This window comes from Telmatherina bonti, assembly GCF_933228915.1.
Source record: "Telmatherina bonti genome assembly, chromosome: 2".
Classification (NCBI taxonomy): Eukaryota; Metazoa; Chordata; class Actinopteri; order Atheriniformes; family Telmatherinidae; genus Telmatherina; species Telmatherina bonti.
In genome coordinates this window covers 27,072,781-27,097,780 of record NC_136620.1, presented here as the reverse complement: position 1 = coordinate 27,097,780, position 25,000 = coordinate 27,072,781, and the positions used below count along the sequence as shown (strand labels likewise).

At 37.5% G+C, this 25,000-nt stretch overlaps 2 protein-coding genes across 4 annotated transcripts in view; one reads left to right on the top strand and one right to left on the bottom strand.

Annotated features, from left to right (window-relative positions):
- Positions 1-12,187, bottom strand: part of caprin1b (cell cycle associated protein 1b) — a 15,858-nt gene extending 3,671 nt beyond the window's left edge. For 2 of the 3 annotated variants that reach the window (XM_079260731.1, XM_079260732.1), the window contains exons 1-15: positions 12,046-12,187; positions 10,304-10,468; positions 10,127-10,189; positions 9,935-10,021; positions 9,602-9,840; positions 9,403-9,485; positions 6,172-6,330; positions 6,003-6,055; positions 5,842-5,925; positions 3,402-3,575; positions 3,221-3,329; positions 3,059-3,120; positions 2,857-2,949; positions 939-1,091; positions 56-209 (exon numbers count right to left, since the gene is read on the bottom strand). In XM_079260731.1, coding sequence (XP_079116857.1) covers positions 56-209; positions 939-1,091; positions 2,857-2,949; positions 3,059-3,120; positions 3,221-3,329; positions 3,402-3,575; positions 5,842-5,925; positions 6,003-6,055; positions 6,172-6,330; positions 9,403-9,485; positions 9,602-9,840; positions 9,935-10,021; positions 10,127-10,189; positions 10,304-10,468 — 1,678 coding nt within the window. In that variant the 5' untranslated portion in view covers positions 12,046-12,187. The remainder of the gene's footprint in view (positions 1-55; positions 210-938; positions 1,092-2,856; positions 2,950-3,058; positions 3,121-3,220; positions 3,330-3,401; positions 3,576-5,841; positions 5,926-6,002; positions 6,056-6,171; positions 6,331-9,402; positions 9,486-9,601; positions 9,841-9,934; positions 10,022-10,126; positions 10,190-10,303; positions 10,469-12,045) is intronic. The other variant, XM_079260733.1, reaches the window with a different exon arrangement.
- A 5,116-nt stretch (positions 12,188-17,303) lies between these two features.
- On the top strand, positions 17,304-19,559 carry lmo2 (LIM domain only 2 (rhombotin-like 1); the record flags this gene model as incomplete). Its single annotated transcript, XM_079248747.1, has 3 exons — positions 17,304-17,728; positions 18,833-19,048; positions 19,334-19,559. The coding sequence occupies exons 1-3, from the start codon at positions 17,688-17,690 to the stop codon at positions 19,557-19,559; spliced, it is 483 nt and encodes a 160-aa protein (XP_079104873.1). The 5' UTR covers positions 17,304-17,687.
- Positions 19,560-25,000: the final 5,441 nt, after the last annotated feature.

The following is a 25,000-nucleotide window of genomic DNA, read 5'->3' as shown; positions in this document are numbered from 1 at the left end:
TTCTGTCAAAGGTAATGGATTTGAAACAGTGGAACAATTGTAAAAATCTGCCCACCAGACTGCAGCTGCTCTGACGGCATCTCTGCCTGCTCCACAGGATGCTGTGACTGACTGCTGAAGGCCTGGTTGTAGCTGTTCTGGTACTGGCTGGCCTGGTTCAAGGCCTCCGTCTCATTAGCTGGCGGGACTGGCGCATTTAGGTTGAACACCTGAGGAATAAACATTGTGTTGAAGGCAAAAGCAGAGAACGGTCAGGAAGTTGTAGGGTGGGAGTCTCTTATTACTCATTTACTGCATGTTGCTGCTTCCCTTCAAACCCACAGAATTGAAGTCTGATAAAAGGACACTTGGAATTCAAACCATTAATGTCATACGTCTTTTACTTCCCCAGAGGTCATGCGCACTGTGAAATGCAAGCAGTGGCTTTATCCAGATAACAGGAATAATACTTCTTTATGACCAAACATGAGGCTGATCACACTCCAGGATGACAGAACAGCTTCAGAATGGCTTGCAAACGGTAAAAGCTACAAAAACACAATCATGTAAAGCAAACTATTCAACTATGTGATGATCCTCAGAAACCACGGAGGAGTGCTCCTCTTTCCTATATTTGGGTGAACAACCAGAAACAACACACTAAACAAGTGAAAAATAAATTCCCTACTCAGCATGTTATTGGAGCAAAGTCCCAAGGTTGCAAATTTTGGGCTGCAAATGGACCATCGCTGACGGGCCCTTGTGGGCTTCAGCAGGTAATGACAGTAATGTCGCGCAGACCCATACAGCCAATCAGATTTGGCAGCCATGTGTTTGGATTTACTTTTTAAAAATTTTCAATTAAAAGGGATTGTTTGTTTAGGTTTTTTTTTTTCTTACATCAGAGATTTCTGGCATTTTAACTGAGAAATAGGAAGTGAGTGTCATCACAGGCTTACTGTCTGCATTGACTGGAATGGAGCTGCGTTGACATTGATGCCACTGCTGTGAGGAGCTTTGGAAACAGGCTGGAAAACCTGCGTCTGAGAGGCAGGAGGGAGAGCTGTGGAGGGGGGAGGCTGCTCTGACGACAACGACATGGAAGTCTGTTGCTGAAGGGAGACAATACACATTGCATTTAGAGTTGGGAGAAATATATCGGCCATTACTGATTGGATAAATCTGTAATTGGTTTATTTTTACCAAGGAAACTTTTTTTTTCTTGCTGCATCAAGAACTTAATCACTGACAAAGCGTGATTTAAAGCATGTGTCAATAGTAATCTGCCTCACCTTTTAACTTCACTGAACCTTTTCTGCCTTATTTATTCTAGAAAACTGACAAAATCATAGCATGTCAAGTATCAGAGCTGACATCTCTGTAGCAAATAACATCCTTGCTTGTTCGTTTTAAGGCCGGAAAGTTTGTGACATCTAGATTCCTTCAACACAAGAAATGCAAAGAGTAGTATCACCAGCACTGAAAAATGCTTCACTAGTTAATACTTTGTTTTTAAAAAGTTGATTTTTGCAATGAGCCCTTCTGTGAGTGCATCGGCTTAAAAGGACACATAGAAAGTGGGAAATTCTAATGTTCTGCATCTACCTGAATATGTTAGGTTAGGAAGTAACTCATTTGAATTTTTAGGCTATCTAGACCCACAGACTGGAAACATAATAGTTATGTTCTGCAACAAATTTGATACAGTGAAACTGAACTTTTAAACTATGTAAATATGTCTCCCATTTATTTTACTCTGATACATTTTTTCACCATTACATGTCCACAGAAACATCAGGATGCACCAGAGCAAAGGTGTGTGCTGATGTGTGGGTGACAGAAGGTGGAGGGCCAATATGGGTCTCTTGATATGTTGCAGAGTCTGGTCTTCCTGTCCGTCTTGCTCCTCTCAAAGAGCTTCAATATATTTTTCAAGACAAAAGTAAAACACCTCTGTGACACTACAACCCAACATTTCTGATGAAGACTGATGAGAAATCTCATGTTGAAAAGCAAACATCTTTCATTCTGACAGGAATTCAGATGCCATTTTAAAGTTATTGTTAAACAATGAATGACAGATTTCCTGTAAAGAAATGTTTAATGGAATATTATAGGATTGGTCCATTTAGTTAAAAATCTTGTCGAGTCAAGTTCTACAAGGATAGTTTAGTATTTCCAGTAACCTTTTGTTTATACTACAATATCAGAAAATATGAAAGTCATGTTATGAAGTGGATTTAAAGACACATTACGTAACTTTTTGACCATAAAAATCTGCATTTTGGACTTATTGGATGACACAGTGACATCTATCACATGCATTTCTACAGCCGCTGCTACCCAGCAGCATCCCAAAGCTGAGAAACCGCACTATACAAATTTTACATCTGGGATGCAACGTGACATTTTGCTTCAAAGTATAATAATGAACTCGCTGTTTTGAACATCGTTCATTCTGCAAAGAAACACATGAAAATTAAAAGAGAGAAAGGGACAAAATAAGACTCATAGTAGGACCGTCCTTTGCTGACTGGAGAGAGCTAACAGGTCAGGTAGGATGCAAAATGGATGCCAAATCAGCCGTCGACAGGGGGTGCGTGACGGGGAAAACGGCCAAAGTTCTGTAGTGTGACTCTCAGTGCAGCCTCAAACATTTGTTTTGATATATCTAAATTTTCTGTTAAGCATACCAGTACCATTAGTGCTAAATGGTTAGTTTGGAGCCGTGATACGCCCAACTTTACTTGAAAAAAAACACCACAGGATAGGTTTCTTAGCTAGAAAAATAACGAATGCTGGTAATTAATTATTGTTACCTGAACTAAAAGTCCAACACTGTATCCTAAAGTAATAATCAGTGCACAATCTATTTACCTGGATGGGGTCGATGGGCTCTGTTGGGGGTCGAGGATCTGGTGTGTGTGAGGTCTGATACATAGGGGGTGGCGTTGGGGAAACAATGGGGACCTGCAAATGGAGAGATGGCCCAGGTGAAATTTCTCAATTCCCCATGCCATAAAAAAAACAAAAAACAAAACAGTTGTCTATGCTATTATGTTCCTATCTAAGTACATACTTGTGTGGGCTCAGGTTGGACAGGAACAGAGTTGGGTTGTGATAGCCGGGACTCGGGATGAGCTAAAAACAAATGTGCTTTAGTTGAACAGAATTGTTTTCAGCTGCTTTTAGATGTAATGCTTTAATATAAAATGACACCATTTCTCTTTGTCAAACATACCTGGAGGACAAACCATCTGTGGTACATCCATATTGTGAGTAGGTTTCATGGGTTGTGCTGATACAATGGCTGGATCAATTGGCTGTCCCTCAAACTCCAACATGGAGTCCTGAGAAAACAATCAATTAGTACCATGGACATCCCTCATTTCAAGTAACGTTTTCTAACAATCATACTTTACCTGCATGAAGTTGTATGTTCCCTGCATTTGTGCCATCAAGTCCTGTACTACTTGTTTCCGGGCCATGGGGTCAGCAGGCGGAACAGGAGACGTTAAGTTCATGGGGTGGGTCTCCAGGGCAACAGGGGGAGCCGTAGGCTGTGCAGGTTGCTGCTGCTGCAAGGCACTAACAGTCTGGGAGTAGAGGAAAGAGGAACAAACAGCAGATATGTGTTTTTAAAGTCCTACACGTGGATTTAAAACCACATAGTGAGCTGCAGTAAAGCATTTTACATATATGTCACACCCTAACCAGAATGACGACTGAAACATAAATATGGGTACAAAAACTTGGATTAGTCAGAGCAAATAAGAGAAGACTAATCACAGGAGATCATGCTATTGCAGCTTCCAAACCACCTTTGCCACTGAGAGTATGAGTCAGGTTCTCGGGTTCGCATATTTGTGATGCACAAGGAAGTTCTCCGACAGATATGCTGAGATCCAGGGATGCGTTTTATGTACCTTTATTGCATTTCCCAAGCTATAACAGTGCAACTGGGATGGATAAATAGATAGTTTTAACCAGTAAGATAAACAGACAGAAATGAATGAAAGAATGAATGAATGTATGAATGAATCGCGCTCAACAAAGTTATGGCGACTACCCCACCCTAACTCTCTCATCTGCTTCCCAGGTGAGTATGCGCCTTTATACACACACCCCACACACACTAATGCACTGTGCACCTACTCCTCATCTATGTCTCCTACACATGCTATCAGAGGGCAGATCTTATCTGCCATCAGCTTTTACAGAAGAACCTGTTTACAGTAACTTGCCTGTAAAAAAATGTTCACCAGTTCCTCAAGTTTTTTTGTCTGTTCAGTGCATGCTAAAGAATGTGGTATTAGTCATTCACAATAGTGAGGTGATGAAAATATTTAAAGGCAGCAGCGGGCATGAACTACAAAAAGTACATCTGAGCTACAGCCACCAGCTGAAAATGTAACTGCTGTCGTTACAACAGGAAAACAAGGAAGTGCAATAAAACAGTGCTTCTGGGTGATTTGACAAAACACTGGAACAAAATATTTTTTGAATCCATGTAAAAGAAAGGAAGACAACATCCGGTAGCTGGTGGTTAAATCTGATATAATTAATCTATTCTCCTCTGTGATTTGCCCCAGACAAAAAAAAAAAAAAAAGAAAAAAGAAAACAACACACAGATAGGTAGTATTCAGGTTAGATCTAACTAATTAAAGGGACAAAGGTGCATGTGTCTTAAGAATAGCTACTTTGTTAAACATTGCTAGTTGTGCTATAAAAATCAATTTGATTCATTGTAAAAGTTCATAAGAAGCTGAAGTAATTTTCATTCGCGCACAGCAAACGTCTTAGAAATGCCAATTTTTACTTGCATCAAGTCCCCAATGGTTCAATCAAATAAAACTTAAAGTACTGATTTAAAAAGCATAAAAAAACAAGCAGTGTTTCAAAACTTTTAAAAAGTTATCCTACAAACTTCCAGAAATGTGTTTACTTTCACTTAAACTCGTGTTTCTAAGTCTCTGACAACAGAAGAATACTTTAAAGCCGAGGTGGGGATCCCTGGTTCTCGAGGGCCTGTAGGTTGCCCATGTATCCCTATCCAGCACACCAGATTCAAATCAAATGGATCTAAAATCTTATCAAGATCTGCAGTGAGTCATTCATTTGTATGTGGTGTGTTGGAACAGGGACACATTGGAAACTTTCAGCAGGAGGGCCAAGGTTCCCCACCCCTGCTTTAAAGGGAGATGTAAGCAAACACTGCATGAAGCATGAAAAGAAGATACACGTACTGGATCCAGTCTTAATACAGTTAATAAAATATAATTTGGTAATTTGTTAATACTCCTGTTTAATTCATGCTCTAAACTCATTATGCTTTAAATCTGTCACATGAAAACAACATCAAACATCTGAACTAGGTATCTCCAGGGGGTGCATCCATTCAGACCAAGATTGCATTTACGCTGCACTTTGGTCAAACGCACCAAACCTTTACTATAATATATCCCCGTTCCCACCAAAGGTGGCGCTGCAGTAGTATTTAGCAAAAGAGAGGACAATATCCGCGTGAAGAAGAAAACTCAGTGAAGAGTGAAACGGAGTACGAAACTATTGTTGTTTTGGGTTACTTCCTGTATTTGGTCCTCTTGAAACGGGCCAAGACCTGCGTTTGTAGGCGGACCAAGTCCGCTTCTTTGGTCTGAATCAGAATTTGTTTGGCCTATTCACAACTCCCTAATAGAAGCGGACTTTCTGAGCAAACAGACTCGGATTTCAATAAAAAAGGCTGATGTGAATGTTTCCTTAGAAACATAACTTCCCTCTTGGAAAAGTTGCTCAAACCAAGATTATAACTTATTACTACATGACAAAGACATTTGTATTTGAACATTTGTGCAGTTTACCTCAGTTTCCCTGGTCCACTCGTCCCCCTGCTCCTTTTCACTGCCGCTGTAAGTGCTGTCTGGAATGAATTGTCTGTTTACAAACTGAAAGGCAAAAAGACAAAATATAAATTCAAATCATAAAATAACATAATAGGTCCCAATATGTTTGTTACACTCACCTCCGTTGTTTCTACTGTGATGGGCTCTGTGAACTCCTCAATAACTTCACTTTCTGTCAGGAGAAAAACAGTTTAGAGAATGCTGTGCTGATTTCATTATGGCTTGATCACATTAGCATTTTAAAAATAGCTTGTTTAATGCAGCATGACTCCAGAGAAAAGTCAAAACCTGGATCAACGGTCTGCTCTTCTGCTTCTAATGATTCAGCTACTGCTGCTGCAGGCTCTTCTTCCTCTTCCTCCTCACATACTCCATTTTGGTGAGATGAAACCCGGTCAAAGTACCCACTCAGCAGAACCTGGTCCAACGTCTCTTTCAGTGCCTTGTCTAGCAGAGGAATAAGAATGTCATTATTCTTCTGGGAAGTCAAACCGTGAAAGGACACATCCAACAATTCTGACAAGGTCTACATTGTCAAACCATCAATATATCAATTCTCGATTTATACAAGTGTGAAATTTACCCGAGCCACCTGGGCAAAGATCTCCTTGGTCTAAATGCCAATTGGATGCACTCATTAATAATTATGAAGCTTAGAAGTAGGGCTGCACAATATTGGAAAAAACTGGCATTGTGCGTTTTTCTAACCTTCTTGAATATATTGCAATGTGAAAAAATACAGGGATTTTCAACATATATGTTATGCAGCACTCCTGTCCTATTGTTGACACTTAACCTGCACCGATCTTACCTCCTTTTGTAAATGTTACAAGTAGGGATTTTTGTCTGTATGTTAAATAATGTAATGTTTAATAATGTAACAATAAAAATGTTTAATAATGTTTAAGGCATTCTTATCTTTTCTTATTTCCTTTTATTTTGCTAGGTCCTGAGTAAATGTTTTTTTCTATAATATCTAAACATGGATTGAGTTTTACCACAAAGGTACGTTTATTGCCATTTGGGAAAAAAAACAAACCTTTGTGTGACATACCTTTGATGTTGATGAGAACATTAAAGTTTATTTGCCACCTATGATAAAGGGACTGTAATGTCACTTGCACACATGTACACTGCCATGACAATGCTCAAATGATACTGTGCAGCTTTACTTAGTAGTTTTTATTACCAAATTATTACTCAAAAAAGCCTCAAGCCTACAATAAATTAAAAAGTCAATCTAAAAAGACTCAGTATACACTCAGTTCCTTAAATCTATGTAGTTTCAAGTATTCAAGAATAAAAATACTAAACTTTATCATATTATGTATGTGATTTTATGAGACTTGACAGTGGTAGAAGATCATAATTTAAAGTTTAGACATAATACACTCACAAAAAGGATGTTAAGCATTTAGCTGAAACCTACATAAAATGTAAAAGTGGTATCAGCTTTTTACACCATGAAGGGATTTAAGTCAAATCATACAATGGGAATTCTTTAATCTCAAATAATTTCATAAAATAAAAGCTAATGACAGTGGTGTGGTACACCACAACATCCAAGTGTCAATGACTCAATAAGTTGCCTTATACTAAATGTGGTCTTGGTCTAATGTTGTTGAAACATGAACACTGTGATGAAGACAACTATTTTGATACAAGTTGTCATGGAACCATAACATTAGATAGTTGATTTTGTTCAGAACTTATGTTTTAATTTTTTTGTTTGTTTGATTTTCCCACTATGTAAGAAAACAGCACGGCAAGTAAAGGTACTAAAAACTGAACAGTTGTACATGTGCACTGTAAATTTTAGAGAGAGTAAAATTAAATTAACCTGTAAAGGTTATATTTCACTTTAGGTGCATTATGACATCATAAAAGCAGATTAATATCCCTGACCTTAACTGCGGGGTGTAGATTTACAAAAATACAGTTCCTTTCTGACCAACAGGACCAGACACTGCTTAAGGCAGCCTATGAAAGCCACTTAGGACAAGATGTATCATAGATGGTTCACCCTCCAGCTATGTTTGACAAAGTTGTTTAATGGCTCAGGGTCTTTTTCTGGGAGCTAGAAGATTATTTCAGCACTGGTTATGTTGCATTTCCTCCGAGGTGTGAAGTTCAAGATCGATTAGAAACTGCTCAAGTGTACCACTTCTCTGCTGCTACACTTACTGGACCCCAGTAAAACCAGGAAGTCTGTTTCGCTTGATACAAAACCAAAACAGTCAGCGTTACAAACTTCATTTACTTTTTGTGTGTCTCAGAAAGTAACCACAGTGAAAAGAAAAAAAAAACTTTAAACACTAAGTAAAAAAACACCATTAGACTAAACAAAACACACAGAATATGAAAAAGGGTCTTAAAAGGAGAACTGCTTCAGTGTAACACCCGTACATCTGAACAAAAACTATGGAAGTATAAAATCACTGCAATATTCTCAAATAGGGATGCCAATTATTTACTTTAAATGCCAGGAAATCATCAACTTCTAACTTGCTAAAGTACCAATTATAAAATTAAAGCTATTAGAAAAATCTCTAAACTCCAACATCTGCACCTTGGCAAAGTAGGCAGGTGCCAGTTTTGTTCCTGCTAGGTGCTTCCGATTAAAGATATTTCTACCATCATAATTATCATCACATTTAAAAGTTAGACCTCTTCACTCCAGTTAAATGGTTGGCTGGTGTCACAACACTGAACTGGTTCGCCAGTATTTTAATGTGGCTCCAGAGATCTGACCAGGGGAACCATGGGCAACCACTGGCACCCTGCCCTGTTGCTGAGTCAGGATAAGCCCACAGCTCTCAGCCCCTGAGCAGAATGCAGCACTGTGAAGCCAGAGGCCAGACCGCTGAGAATGCAATACGCCAATACCCCCAAGCCCTGATTATTCACATCACAGCACATGCTGCATTAACAAAACACAACGCAAATGCTACATTAACATATTAAGACTCGCTAATGGCCCCAGTGCCTTCTGACAAAAAGGTGTTTTTTAAAGCTTTTACCTTATTTTGGGACCATTGAAAAGTATCTGACAAATTGCTGATAACTGGCTCGCAGATGATTGCACTGTCTGCAGCCAACTGAAAAAATGTAGTGCCAATAACTGGCATCACCAGCTGGGTATAAAAACACATCAAGCATGAATAATAGTTCAAGTTTACTTGAATTTAATTTTACTATAACCTTAGTAAAGTTTCTATAAAGAAACTTTCACGTTTTTTAATTAACATCCTTACACTGTTTATTTTCCAACTTAAAAGCAAAAAGGGGATGAAGATGGCAAAATCAAAGATTTACATTTCTAACACTAGAAGCAGAGTTTTTATCGTTGTCTTCCACTCTGACCCAATGGTCAATAAAATAATTTTAAGAGTCAGTCTGGCGTAACTAACGGATACTTCTAAATTTGCTTTGTTTGTCCACAGATAATTAGCTAAAGCAAAACCCTTATACTTAAAATATACCCAGATATTGATTTATACATTTTAAAAACAAACTTACACGTTGTTCCCACCACAGCCTTGTCCCTCCCTTCCAGTAGATCCCAGAGGTGCACAGATGCATCTTCATACTGGTCAATCAACCTGTAAGTGTAAAGATTATCTGTCATGACCAAGCTTTACAAAATAAATACATTTCAAAAAATGAAAAAAAGTTTTGCATCTCTGATTGGTCGAAATGTTCAATGGCTTAAACCAACCTCACGTTCAGGTCACGCTCTGGTCCCACTAATTTGTAGAACTCATCAAAAGCTGCAAGGTCTCCATCTGTCAGCAGCGGCGAGCCACTGATTCCCTGCTTCAGGTCCTGCCGCACAGTCTCATCACCCAGTCGATCAAGGATAAACTGCAACTCCAAAACTGTCTTAAGCCTCCTCTGCTCTGCCTCTTCTCGTTGCAGCTGTTCCCGCCGTGCAGACTTCTTCACCACTTTCTGAATCTGGTGATAGTGTAAATGAAGCACATTACACATATTTACTACAAGCAAAGATAGAGTTAACTGACTGAACAGGTTTAGAAACTGTCATATTTACATCTTGTCCCAATGCAATAAATGTCTTCTGAAGCTCTCGCGCAAATTCCAAGTTGTTCATGACTTCCTGGTATTTGGATAGGGCTTCCTGCACAGAAGAAGGAGAAACCAATTGGACATGTATTTATAAAAGCAAAACATTTTAAGTCATGGGATTATTGATGCAGAATGATAAAGGCTTCTGTGTGCCCACCAGCTGGTCCTGGTTGAGACCTTCCCCTTTATTTTTCCTGATTTGGTAATCATCCAGTTTGCTCTGAAATGAGACAAACATAATCAGGAAATAGCAATAAATTCTTACTAGTAAGACACATTTTTGTAGTCAGGAGTGATGTTTGCTCATGTTTCCTTTTCACGTCTGGCAGCTCACCTTTTTTTTTTCCATGTTGCGAACCTTTTTGTCAATGACACACAGCACTTGCTTCAAGACTTCAGACTGTCCACCAAGTGCAAAATTGCCCATTGACCCTGGAGCGGATCCCACCTCTGGGCTGGCAGATTGCACTGTCCTGTTTGCATTCATTGCTGAGGGCATCTAGTAATAAAGAATGACAATAAAATCTCTGTTGACCATAAAAACAGATTAACTTCATAATCACCCATTCAGAAGAAAACCACCATGTTACAATTAAGCTCTAACATTTGTAAAACCATTTAAGATTTCAATCATTTTTAAAGAAATTTCTTGTGCCGGATAGCTCCAGAATTACATTAACAATGTAAAGAAAAAACAACACCACCACACAGACAAGTTGGGGAAAAAAAAGTGTTAAATAAATTAAAAAAAAAAAAAAAATGTGTATGAAGGGGGTGGGTTAGGTGTGTTAAAGCTGAATGTACTTGATAGTGCTATTAATTATGATGAAAAGGGAAAGGTAGCATTGTACATGACAGGGAGAATATCACACTGTATGAACCCATTATGAAGTAAAAGTAAAGACATTATGAACTAAAAAGAAACTGCTACTGGTAATAGTGGCAAGTAATTATGATATCATGCATTTATTATAAATATTAATACGTTTTTTATAAGCACTAAATGTAATAATTCATTGGGAATATATCCAGATGGAAGAGGGGCTAATTATGCACTCTGTCACTATCAGTGCAGCTGATATTTCGACTGGAAGCTAATGTATCTCACATTAATTCAGTCATAATAGATCTCTGACTCAGATTTCAATACCACAAGAGTCTCTCTCCTTGTATTGCCCTCTTCAACATTTTTAAAGCAACAAAGTATACAGATTATAAATCTGGGAACGAAATATAGAAAAACATCCTACAAACAAATCATTAAAAAAAAAAAAAAAAAATCAGTAATAACTGATCAGATTTTCCCAGTTTAATTGTCATAGGAACATTAGGGAAATTGCACAAGTGGGAACAGATGTAAGTTTAACATTTTGCATATATATAAATAAAGGGGTTTTAATGGGAATGACTACCGAGTGTTGGAAAATAATCTGATAACATAAAGCCGGACCAACTGCTGAATACAAATTGGGGAAATATCAGATATAAAAATCGATTTAAAAGTTATGGTGACCTAAATCGGACAGGTAAAGGCGCTACATTTTGTAATGGCCCACTATTCATCATAGTGGACAACATGGTACTAGAAAGATCCAATTACTTTGATATGCATGAACTTGGACTAGGTGTGATTTAATAAAACAAGATCGACAATAGTGAAATATCACAGCGAGGTTTATTATCTATCAAGTCATTATGGTTTTTTTTTTTTTTTTAAATTACTCCTGCGGTAGTTATAGTTTCGTAACACGAGAAGTGTGTCCGTCAAGACAAGATCCGTAGGCCCGTGAAACTATCATTTCGTGGCAACTTTAGAATCAACTGTCTGGTCTGAAAGGACACAAGTAATTTATGTGGACTCGATTACAATGTATATAAATGTTTGTCTCCGGTTAGCACCGCTGTTACCCCAGCCGTGCAGCTTTGGCCCTGGGAGCACTATCGTTAGCACACACCACTGACTTAGCATCTTCACGCACTGCTAGCTTGCTGGTCTGATAGCAACACCAACGCGTGCTAGCCAACAGCAGCCCGGGAGCCTCGTTTCCTCGATAGCGTCACTCTTCATTCACCCACCTTGTTGCTAAATATCCACAGGGGAGCTTGTTAGCGAAATGTAGGAAAGAGCCAAATTGTTATTACAGTTGTGTTGCTTTATTTTCTCTTTCACTCTTATGTGGGATCCGCCCCGCCGGCCTCACCGACAACTGAGACGGTTCGAAAGATGAAGAAACTCTTTATAAAGGCGAAGCTCTCTTTTATAGCTGTCTAAGCTTTGCCTGAATAAATTACAGGAGAAAAGCAACTTCCAATAAATTGTCGTGATTTCAGTCTAATGTACACACCTACAGTATGAAAGATCTCCTATATTGTATTAAGAATATTGTAAAATGGATGCAATGGTTGTTTTTATTTTTACATTTTTGTTGAGGCATAGTTGTTAACAGCTTCCTCATGAAAAATCTGCACAATCATTAGCTTTGATTAGACTTTTTCAGACTTGTGACATTCCGCAACTACCGCACTTTATTTAAAGTCTGCCTCAGATTACAACACCTGTCTTATCGCACAAATCATCACATATGGCACCACAGGACTGTTTTGTGCATATAGTGCGTTTCACGCTCAAGTTCATTTTGGGCGGTTTATTAGATTAATTATTTCTGCGTTGAGTGTCGGTTTATTAGAGGTTGGATTTGAAAATTCTAATAACATAATAATAACAACAATTATCAAGACTAAGACAAGTAATAAGCAGTCAGAAAGATTATTATTATTATTATTATTATTATTATTATTATGTTTTTAAAATACAACTCTAAACGGGATACCTATGCCTTTAATGGTCTGCCTACTTCTCATAGTATAGTCCTAGTATAGTTGTTATCTTTTTTTCTGTGTTGCACAGAGTAGAACTTGACTGGTAAAAAGCATCTGAATTCTCTTTGCAAACATGAAAAAGTGTCAGTATTGAAGGGTGGCAATACTGATATTTGGTTTTCACATTTGGAATATTACTGGTTATTGGAAATTTGATGATACAACAACAATAAAATAAGAATAATAAATATAACGTAAATTTTATTCAATTATAATATCATTATAAATAAATAATTTTTATAATTATAAATAATATCACAACTGAAATATCTTAACATTTTAATGATAGCAATCATTATCAATTTCATTAAAGTTGTTATCATCTATATTTAAACAATTTTTTTATATAATAAGTATCGTTTTTGCTTTTGTTTTATCAGTAGATGGCAGTAAAGCTCTGGAATCAGATCAACTGCTGAGCACTAATGGCTGACCTAGAGTTCATACTACGATTCTAACCTGGTTTGCAGTATCAGACCTAAAGCATTTTCTTCTTCTTCTTTTTTTTTTTTTCTTTTTCTGCTGCAATGCTATTAACTGTTTTTTTTAAAAGTTATCTTTACTAAAATTAATGTACTCACATTAAATATTCTGACCTTTTTCATTAGTGAAATGTTTTGACATCAAATCAATTCCTATGTAATTTCTTCCTTTTTAACAAGAGACTGAACTTTAGTTTAGCTTTGTTTCCATTATTTTGCCTGTGCAAAAGAATGTGAAACCAGCTCTCCTGTTTTGCCAAATACAGGAACCAGTTAACATGGCTGCAAAGCTATTTGATTACACTGTTCCACTGAAAGTGTTTTTGCTTTAAGGATAACGCTGATTATGGATGGATCCCAGGGGCAAGTGAAGCTCCCTCTCAACGAGTGAGTCATTTCCACAGCCTGCTTTATTTCAATCAAGTTACAGTTCATGTGTAAGTATTCCAGGGTGGGTACTCATCTGACCTCTAACCTTTATTATAGTTTTCAAAGTAATACTAGCAACAAAAAACTTGGCTCATAAAGAGAATAGCGAAAGATTTTCAAATATATATATAGTATCAGAGAAGAATGTCAGGATTTGTTAAACAGCAACCAGTTATGATTACACGTTAGATGGGACAGGAAGTGGTTGATTTTCCATTGTTGTTCCAGAGTTCATGTTATCAGAGAGTCAACACACTCAAGGGTCCATTATTCCAAAACAAGGCTCTGCAAGCATGTATTTACATAGATCATGAGGTAACCACTGATTAACTTTCATTCTTTCATTCTCTGATGACTTTGTAGGATGAAATTTTATTTATTTTTTGGCTGGATGACTTGCAACTTATAATAAAGTCACATAACAGAATATAGTACATTTTTCATGTTTTCTTCGTGCTGACTGCTAGTCCAGCGGCCCTCAAATTCCTGACTGCTCTCAACTCTATAATACTCTCAGTACCAAACAAAACAGGAAGCTGGACATGAGTGACACCACTTCCGTAAAGGTTGTCTGGATTCTTAACTGTTTGCTTTCCTGCTTTTTCTACTCTGATATAATGAGCGAAAGAAAAAAAATCCAATGTGACGTTAAAGATAAACATTAACCTTGTTTGATACAGTTGAAACCTGCCCATGCAGATGTTTCTACTGTAAAAGGGGAGTGAAACATTAATGTTGACAATAAAGTGCACATCCTGACTGGTAACATTTAGGAAGTTTTGACACACAGATAAGAGTTTTACAACCAACTGACAGTGAGATGGAGTTTTTATTTTAAGTTGTCAGTCTTATTATTCCTATCACACAGGACCATCTGGACACAGGTTTTCTATCTGGAAGCCATGAAAAGGGTGGCATCAACACCCCCGCCCCCAGGAAAGCATCATCTCTGGATGCCAGTTGCACATCCTCTGGGCTTTTTTAGTAAACTCCACAGGAAGTAGTGGATGATTTGGGTCATGTCAGTACTAACTTTTTCAACTCTGATTTCTCGTGTCTCATGAGTTTCTTCTTCACCTTTGCATTACACCAGAATATTGTTGACCGAACACATTGTACAAACCAATATTTCTTTAATATAAGAAATATGTTAAACTGTAAAATTGTGAATTGTAAAAAAGATATACAAAAATGACATTTCCAATTTTAGGCTCTATGTGTCTATTATAATTAAGCAAATATTGTTAATAAGATTTGAGTAGATTTGCTGTAATAAAAAAAATTGGTAAAATTTTTTTCCAGTTATCAGGTTTATTGAAAAGATTTAACTGTTTGACATTATATCTGTGACAAAGACCATGAATGTGACTAAAGCCCCTCCACTGTGCTTCTGTGAAAGATAAAAATGCTGAAACGGCTTTTCATTTGAAGGATTTGTAGTTTGAGTTTTATCCCTCTCAAGCTGTTTTGATTTCTGTGTAGCTGGCACACATCAGTGCCATGCTCACCTTGCTCCTGGGCCTTCTCAGCTTGGTATCTCTCCAGTGAGCCTACACAGTCCAACAACTGTATAGCCAAGGGAAGATTTCAGCCTACAACTACAGTTTTCCTGCGATCTTCCTGTGTTGCATCTGGCTGCTGGAGCTGAGGTACTTTATCTCTCTGCCCAGTCCAACTGCTGTCTGTGTCCCTCCCTCCTGCAGGCTGTCTTGAAGCACTGGCTATAGATAAGAAACAGGCCCGCAGAAGCTCTGGTCTGAAAAAACCCCCAAAAAACGCCTGCTAGGACACCAACTGGGGATATATTTGAAATAATTTCTCACAGAGACAGCCTTTTGAAGCTTTTAATTTAGGGATATTCCTTAGAATTAAATAATCCTCACTTCATGCCAGAAGTTATTAAGAACATAATGAGCTTTCTGTATAAAAGACAGAAAAAGTGATTAAACATGCATGAATTTTAACGTCTACATTTATCCTGAAAGGGGTTGATGGCACACATCTAAAGGCCAGAAAAATGAAGGGCTTTGTGTGGGAAGGATAAATGAAAAGTACATCATTATGTTGTCTTAATGATGTAAGCAGTTACGCAAATGGAAGGAGATGTCTGCAAAGCTTTTAAATGATATAAAAACAACCATGCATTTGTGATCTAGACAGTCCAGGTCAGGGTTGCAGGGAAGCTGGAGCCTGTCCCAGCTATGGGCTATAGCAGGTAAGAGGCATTTGGACAGGTTCCCAATCTGTCGCAGCACTATAAAAAACATTAGTAAGTAAATCAACCTATCAAATACCATTGAAATAATAAATAGCCTGCACTGAATTGATATCGGGCTATTTGACAGTTCCTGTGAGGGTTTAGATGTAGGCCTCCAAATGGCTTAAAGAGAAAGTCCTTAACAACTGCAGATCAACACAATTCTTCCTTAAATGTGTCGAGATAGTTCCCACCTAACCTGTCATTTTCAAAGGTCTTAGCTGACCAACATATAAATAAATAAATAATAATAATAAAAAAAAAAGTTGTACTAACCATTAATTTATTAATGAGGCTAACCTGTTGCAAACAAGGTTAAGTAGTGTACAGGTAAAGGGGATTAACTTTCTAATTAATGAATACAAATTACCGATCTATATTAGCCTTGAAAAACACGAACTAATTGTACTTTCTTTAAATAGGATTAGTTTACTACATTGAGATTATCTTAAATATCGAAAATATTTTAATCATATTAAAAACTCATTTGAAGATCAGCAATAAAACATGTGGTGGAAATATATATATATATATATATATATATATATATATATATATATATATATATATATATATATATATATATATATATATATATATAAACATGTAAACTGCAGGTTATTGAATAATGTAGGAAAAAAACATGTGGTGGAAAAAACTGTATTTTCAATTGTTTGTGTTTAGTAGGGATGATTTAAAGTAAACTGATTAGATTAGATTTTCTCGTAATCAAATGGATTAATATTATATATATATATATATATATATATATATATATATATATATATATATATATATATATATATATATATATATATATATATATATATATATATATACACATAAACATGTAAACTGCAGGTTATTGAATAATGTAGGCAATCTAACTTAACCTTATTACAATTTAGGCTCTAAATGCTCCCTAAACGCCTCTAAAACACCACTTACTTTATATGGGATCTAATGAGACTGCTGTGTAATTATCCGAGAAAACACACGAGTCCTTTACAAATGATACCAAGCCTCATTTTTTTTATCATCTGTTCTATCAGGACGAAGCAAAGCATATAATGAACTCATTAGTCTCAGTCACGACCCAGCTGCACGCCTGACGGAGCAAAGCAGCCTGCGCAGCTTTCAGCTGTAGCTTTAAGACCCATTTCCCTCCATTGTCAAGCAGTCGTGAACAGGAAGAGGGAAACGAAAGCAGAGACGGAGGGGGCACAACGTATTTAAACACAATGCTGCAGCCGCCGCAGGATAACGGTGTCCGCAGCTTCAGGTGGAGGAGCGCGTCCGAGATCCACGCGCGTGACCCTCTGATCGGGTTGTCGTGTCTTCACTAATCAACCGCTGCAGGACTTGAAAGGCAAGGAGGAGTCACCACGGGTTGTTGCCTCAGGAAATGATGAGAGTGTCCTCCATCATCGCAGAGCTGCTCAGAGGGAACATCTTTTTGTGGCCTCCTAAACCGCGCGCACCGGACTTTGTTTGTTTGTTTTTTTCTTTTTGATTTAACACAAATAATTGTCCTGAAACGAACTGGGACCGCAGTGTTTAAAGGGCTGTATAGCAGGTGCAACGCGCCCGCAGTCAGCCTCCCAAGTGGCCGCAGATCCCCTGCTTGTGTGGAAATCTGGTCTGGATCTGATCAGCATCGTGTCTTAAGAATGGCATCTACTATAGAAAGGAAAACACTGGAGGCCAATGAGTGAGTACAGTTCATGTAAACTACAATCACGGTGTGATTTATAGCAGATGTTAAAGGAAGCGCCATCACTAATAAGAAAACCAAATGATCCCACGTGCAGTAACCTAACTGAAAGTCTGCAACATATTTCCTTTTGCGTGAAGTTTGGGGAAAAAGACACCACACTGATTCCACAGTTTTGCTTTAAATTCCTGGATTCCTCAAGTAGTACAAATATGCTCTGTAATTCCACAAATACTTAGCAAGTTTCCAGTTTGATGCATATCAAATCTGCACAGTATGTGATTTTTAGGCAAATCAGGAAAACAGTAATGCTTCTCCAGAAGCAATGTGTATTAGCTCTTCAACCCCTACACAAACATCTAGAGAGTAGCTCACATTTTCTTAATTTTCTAAGGTCTGTTTCCTGAGTTTTTCCTGAAACTGTAGGAGGAGCCCACCTTGAGAGGCTAGCCTCACACTGTAAAGAGCACTTTCTTGAAACTTAATAGGTGTCTGCTGTTGCCCCAGAAAGATACTACAGTCTAGAACAGCAAACTGATACTTGAGTGTAAAAAATAAACATTTTAAAGTGTTGATATAACTTACTATTGTAACATCTTTCTTTATTAAGTTGTTCCACTACTGTAGCTCCAGAGCAGCATTTAAAAATACACCGAGGCTCCCAAGACAGGAGCTAATGCAATGTAACATAAGATCAAAGAACTAAATCACCTAATAACATATCAATTAAGAATTTCATATACTTTTTAAAACACATAAATGTAGGGTTATAGTGATGTAAGAAAATAACTGTAAATGTATTTGGGGATTTCTGTCTTTATGCATTCAGAATAACTTTTCCTGTAACAATATGCCAGAAAAAAGGTAGCACTCAAAATGGTTCAGAGCTAAATTTTACTCCTTTTTTTTTTTTTCCAGTTTATAGAAAGGAAATTAACTGAAATGGTGAACAAGATTAGTAAAAAATATATGACACTGGGCTACATCTGTTAGTTAGCTAAATAACCAAGGAGATGATCAAAAAGTTTTCTTTAATGGGGAAAAATGATTGTAGTTTCAGAAAATCAGGATTTCTAAGTGGTTGTATTTTCTTTTACATAGGGAGCCAGTGGATGAGGTCCTCCAAATGCCACCATCTCTGCTGACATGTGGTGGGTGTCAGCAGAGCATCGGTGACAGATTCTTCCTGAAGGCTATTGAGCAGTACTGGCACGAGGACTGCCTGAGCTGCGACCTGTGCGGCTGTCGGTTGGGGGAGGTCGGCCGGCGCCTCTACTACAAGCTGGGAAGAAAGTTATGCCGGCGAGATTATCTTAGGTCAGTCTGATGGTGTGATTTAATGTCACGACTTTATCATGCGCTTCATTAACATGTTTCATCTAAAGATCACAATGTTATACTCTGTCAAATACTAGAAAATCATAGATCAAGAAGAATGTCAGTAAAACACATCTGTCAATCCACCAGGTCAATGCAAACACATTTAAATGAAAGATTCATAGTGGTTAAATGTCAAATCCTGTTATGGTGTTATGTCATCATGAGTAGGGAGATGTTATCCTTCTTCTTCTCTAACTTGTGGACATCATCTCGTCACCTCAGGCTTTTTGGCCAGGACGGTCTCTGTGCTTCCTGTGAAAAGAGGATCAGAGCATTCGAGATGACGATGCGTGTGCGGGACAAAGTTTACCATCTCGAATGCTTCAAATGTGCTGCCTGCCAGAAGCACTTCTGCGTGGGTGATCGTTACCTTCTCATCAACTCAGACATTGTGTGTGAGCAGGACATCTTTGAGTGGACCAAGCTCAATAATAACAGCATGGTTTAGGCCGATCTCTTCGCAGTCATTGTGATGCAGCAGGTTTGTCTTACAGACTTTGAGGAAAAAGAACCACTGATGAACTGATATTTTGTATTCCATCTGGGATTTTTCATGCAGTTCATACGGAAACATTAAATGAAAAAGGAGGAGATGCTAAATCTCTGCATGTCTCCTTGTGGTAGACTAATGACAGCAGTACCAGCAATAACAGAAGTTTTCATATCAAGCTTCATTCTGAAAAGCAAATAGTCAAAAACGCTTGAATGCCGAACATATTTAAACATGCGACTTGAATAATTTGGTATACACTGGTATTTTTTCAAATTTTATTATACCAAAAACACAATTTTGTAGTCTGTTTTTTTTTTCTAGTATTTTACTATTCAAGTGTACCATCACGTCACACTGATGATATGAATTTTTTTAATAGATTTGTTATTTGTCCATACTTTTGTTGGATTTATTATGACATATATGTGAATGATACTGAAATTAGCTAAATTTTAATGACTTCTTTTTTAGTGACTATTTATTATTTCTTCCTAAACTTTGATTGTTACATCACTCAAACTATTATTTTGTTGAACAGTCCACTGATGGTTCCTCTACAGTCAGGTGTTTTCTATACCTCTCAATAAGACCTCTGCACCTGTTGACAGATATTTGGTCATTTTTCATCAGAAAAGTGCTCTAATTTTTCCACAACTGATTTGTTTTCTTTTTTTTCTTTAACTCAGTCAAATGAGAAAAAAAAAACAGTCTTATATCACTAAATTATAATTTGCAAATTTTTAGTTATTGTTCCTATTTTCATTTTCCAGTTATTTGAGTAACAGTTGTAAATTTAACCTTTTCTTTCATGAAAGGGAATGAATACATTTGAGGATGGCTGAGCATGATCAGTATTGATCTGTTTCCAACTTGACTTGGCGGCGCCATCTAGTGGCTGAACACATGCAATACTCATTTCAGTGACATATTTTCAGCTGTTCTGGATATGCATAATGTTTTTTCAAAATGGTCAATATATTCAATAAATAACAGCTTAGAGAAGCATTTGTCTTTATATTTTCTTATTACAGACAATTTGTTGAATTGCAGAATAGATGTAGAGAATGATTATGTTACAGCCAGTGGACACGAGTGAGACACATAAACTTAAATGTGATAGTCTGATCATATATACTATAAATATATAGTGAAATCTACCCATAATACATTAAATAAAATTAAAGTAATTATTGAAAAATCTAGCCTGGTTATTATACATTTATAGTGAGATATTCAGCTGTTATATTTAGCTACATTTAATACTCCTTTTTAAAAAAAAAAAAAAAAAAGAAACATCAAATAACCTTACAATAGCAGACTAAGACACTGGAGAGAAATCTGAATTTGATTCCAGAAATGTAAAAACAAGATGAGATGCTACAATTTTTGCAAAAACATATTTATTTTAAGGAGAAATGATAATTTGTCATTATGAACTCAATAATTGCCCAGAAGTTTCAAATGAATAAATAAATAAACAATCCCTTTCTTCAAGACTTCTTCCCCTTACTAACTTCCTGTCTAGCCACTTTCAATTAAAAACCACTAATAACCTCCCAAAACTAAACAAAATAAATAATTAAAAAATAGATAAACCATGACTTGGGAGAGTTAGGTGAGTCGCCTTTATCCAGGGAAATGAAATATCTTGTAACAGTGGGGAAACATTACAAGATGAACAAAGAATAGTTACATAATCTCTGTTCAGTAGTGTCATTCTGCTTTAAATTTTTATAAATAATACTTCGGAAAGCTGGATTAATCACCGGATGTAAACAATAAGACACACTAATAAAGAAATAAAATTCTAGAAATCAAGTGAAGGATTAAATATTGAAGATCAAGTGATCAATTTATAAATAAATAAATCCTTTAGTGCTCTGTGCAGAAAATGTCAATCAGAGATCACTTCAAGTTATAAACTAATAAATAAATAAATAAATCTTTATTCATTTAGAATTTAAACAAGTAAATAACAAAACCTTATGGAAACTGAAAATAAATATGAATGAGACAATTATTGTTACAGTATCAATTGACTGCAAAACAATTTGTCCCACCATCAATTTGTCTCACCAATTAAACCACCATCTTCTAAATATTATATTTTTCTTTAGTTATTATTTTAGATGATACATTAGGAGCAGTTTGGTTCTTCAAATGTTGTAGTTGCAAGAAATTTCCAAACATTTTACATACTCAAGCATGTAAATTGAAGTAAAATTGGAGGATTTAACAATTGGATGAACACATTTTAACCCTGCGACGGACTGATAACCTGTCCAGTGTCTACCCTGCCTCACACAGTGGCTGCTGGGATAGACTCTAGCCGCCCGAGGCTTAACTTTGGAATAAGCAGCTAAAGACAATGGATGGATAAACATACTTCTGTCATGTAACGTGACAGGACATGAGGAAACTAGTTTTAGCCACAAGAGGGCACTAAAAGATTTAGAAGGAGAACTCTTACTAAACTGATGATTACATATCTATTACAGAATGAAGCTTTGCACAACAAACTCCTCTAACATGAATAATAAACTGTAGTGAGGAAGGTGACATAGAAAGAACGACTATGTGGTGGTCTCACCAACAAATCAGCTCCATATTGAACATCAGGCTAAAGATGTGCATTGAAACATGACATATTAACTGCCCAGGCAAACAGTATTTGACAGCCATCATCTTGATGTATCTTCTTAGATACAGCCTTCTACAAAGCTCAGCCACTGAATTATCTGATGAAGGTGAAAATGATATGTAAATGCAATAAGCTTTGCAGTTGAAAGATCTCAACTAACTTTAAAGTTTACGGAATTTAAACCATTTTATTAAATGTATTAAATGTAATTTTACACCATCAACAAACTGCAAATGCATTTTAGTCCACCGGAGTTTCAGTGGAGAGTAGATCAAGCAGCCGTTACCCTGAGTTAGTTATTGATTGAGAAAAGCATCCCTTCCCCAATGGTCAATCCAAAATTTTACATTTTGCTTTTTTGGATAATTTTAACAAAAGCTACAACTGTTTACCAAATGAGCTTTAGAAGTCCTGGTAGATGGTTTTGTTACTACCGTACTGAACTCTTTGCCACCTCCTGGGTGGATCCTGAGCTGACTTCAGGGTCGGGTGGCTGGGGTCGATGTTTGGGGGTGGCTGCTGTTTGCCCAGGTCTTGGGGTCCCCCTGGTCTGCCTCTGACCTTTGTGTAGGCGGGGTCGCATTGGCATGATCACACTTCTTCTAACACTCGTCACTCTATGTTTTATCCATGCTGACATAATTTGGACAAGACTATTGGTTTGTTGACTTAATAGTTAATAGACAAATCTGAGAACAGTGCTGATATCCTGAATTAGTTCTCTTCTAAATCTAGATATATTTCCCCCAAACATGGATCTATTTCAGCTTAAGCCTGTGTAAGCAGTCTGTTAAGAAACTTTCTTACAAAAAATCCAGTGACAGCCAAATGCAAGAAGGTCAAACAATGTTTAAGTGTTTTGAGCTATGAAATAGCAAATCTCCATGATTTCCAAACTGAATATTTGGCTTGAAAAAAAGTGTTGTATTCTTTATGCAGTGCTCTGCCGGGAGTTCACTGAGTTTAATAAGACTGCATCTGAGAGTAGGCAGGTCTCATCTCACAAAATTCACACACAGCTTCAGCCTACAGGGACCCTCAGCATCGACCAAGTGGCCTGCGCTCCGTTGGCTGAGTCTCCTCTCTGCTGCCCTGCAGCCTGAGCTTTGCCAGAGCGCTGTGCTGACTCGCACTGCACCCTAAGCAGAACTCAGTAAAGCCCTGTGCCTCTTGTGTCATCCCTACCAGCTGTACACAAGACCAGGAGTGTAGTGCTGTGTTTGTGTGTTGAGGGAGGCCTGTTTCATCTCCAATGCCCATGTCACAGCCATGCCGCATGGGTAAACCTAAAAAGATCCAGCTGTGTGAGCATGGAAACTAAAGAGACTTTCTCAGGATGGAGCCACAGCAACTTGCAGCTTGTTTTTATCAAAAAAACTTGCCCCACTGAAACAACCACCACAACTTAACCTTGCGCCGCTGCAGTGTGTGTAGTGAGCAGCAGATGGCAGTTCCTGCCCAAGTGAGAAGAAAACATGTGCAAGTGTGTATGTGTGAAATAACTGACAAGCATATTAAAAGGAAACTGCTTTTCATATGGATGCCAGCTCTCGTGGAGATTGATTCAAAGAGGACTGAAAGTGTTGGGAGTTACATTCAAAGCGCTACAGACATGACGGAGAATTCAACAACACCTACAAAGGATGATGTGGTCGGACAATTATCTGCAACACCACAATGATTAATCACAGCGTGGTCTGTCAGCGTCAAACCCATCATAAAAAATGAGGCAAGTGCCATTGATCACGCCTGCCTTGGGTTTTACTTACACTCACATTTTATCAGATGGAGCTAATTAGGAACATATTCAGTCTGAGGTCCTGAGAGATGTGTCTGTCAGGAGTCACATTCCTGCTCTGATTCTCTGATAGCCAATAGCGCCTGCAGTCTGCATGGAGGACAGACCTTAGGAATAGATTTTGGGGGGTTGGTTTTGTGTGGGTCTGTATGGCAGCACATCTAGATCTACCTAGGTGGATAATATGTGTACATCCTTTAACTCTCATTGTGTATGTCGCTTTACTGGATTAAACATGGGCTGAAGTTTTATCGGAGCAAGCACCGGTAGAGCCAAAGACTCCACTGTCTTGACTTTTCCCCCCAGCTTTTTCTTCTGACATCATGTAGGCCTATATTCAATGAATGACATGATGAATTTAGTAATTGTTATGGTGTTTATTACTTTGGACAGGAAGCCAAACAGGAAGGCTTAGGGACTAACACGGTGGATGAGGTATACTAAATGCATGTCATTATAAGTGAAAAGTCCAGCACCTAAAATGCCATTGAAGTAAAGGGACGTGATCATAATCGGTACAGTGATTTGAACCTGTCAAACTTCTTTAAAAATTAGATTACTAGCTGATATTGTTTTGCCTAATCTCACAAAAGGTTTGAATAAAAATTTACAAATGACTCTTTTCTTAGTGCCTGAGTTTTGACAAAACTAGCCCGCTACTGGCTGAGGCCTTGTCTACAGGCTCCCACACAAATGGCAAAGATTTATCAACCACTTGTTTTAACTCTATAACTAACTTAATAAAGTTAAATTAATGAATTCCAAAGATGTCAAGTATGTCCACATATTTCCCAGCTGAGACAGTTTCTCATTGTTTTGCTATTTCAAAATGTTTGCTTCTAGCCTGTAATGAATCTTTCCAGTGATCAACATTTGGAAATATTTGGCGCACATTTGCACACAGTGATATTCACTCTGTCTTTTTCAAATGTCATCCTTTTAAGTAATGTCCTAGTT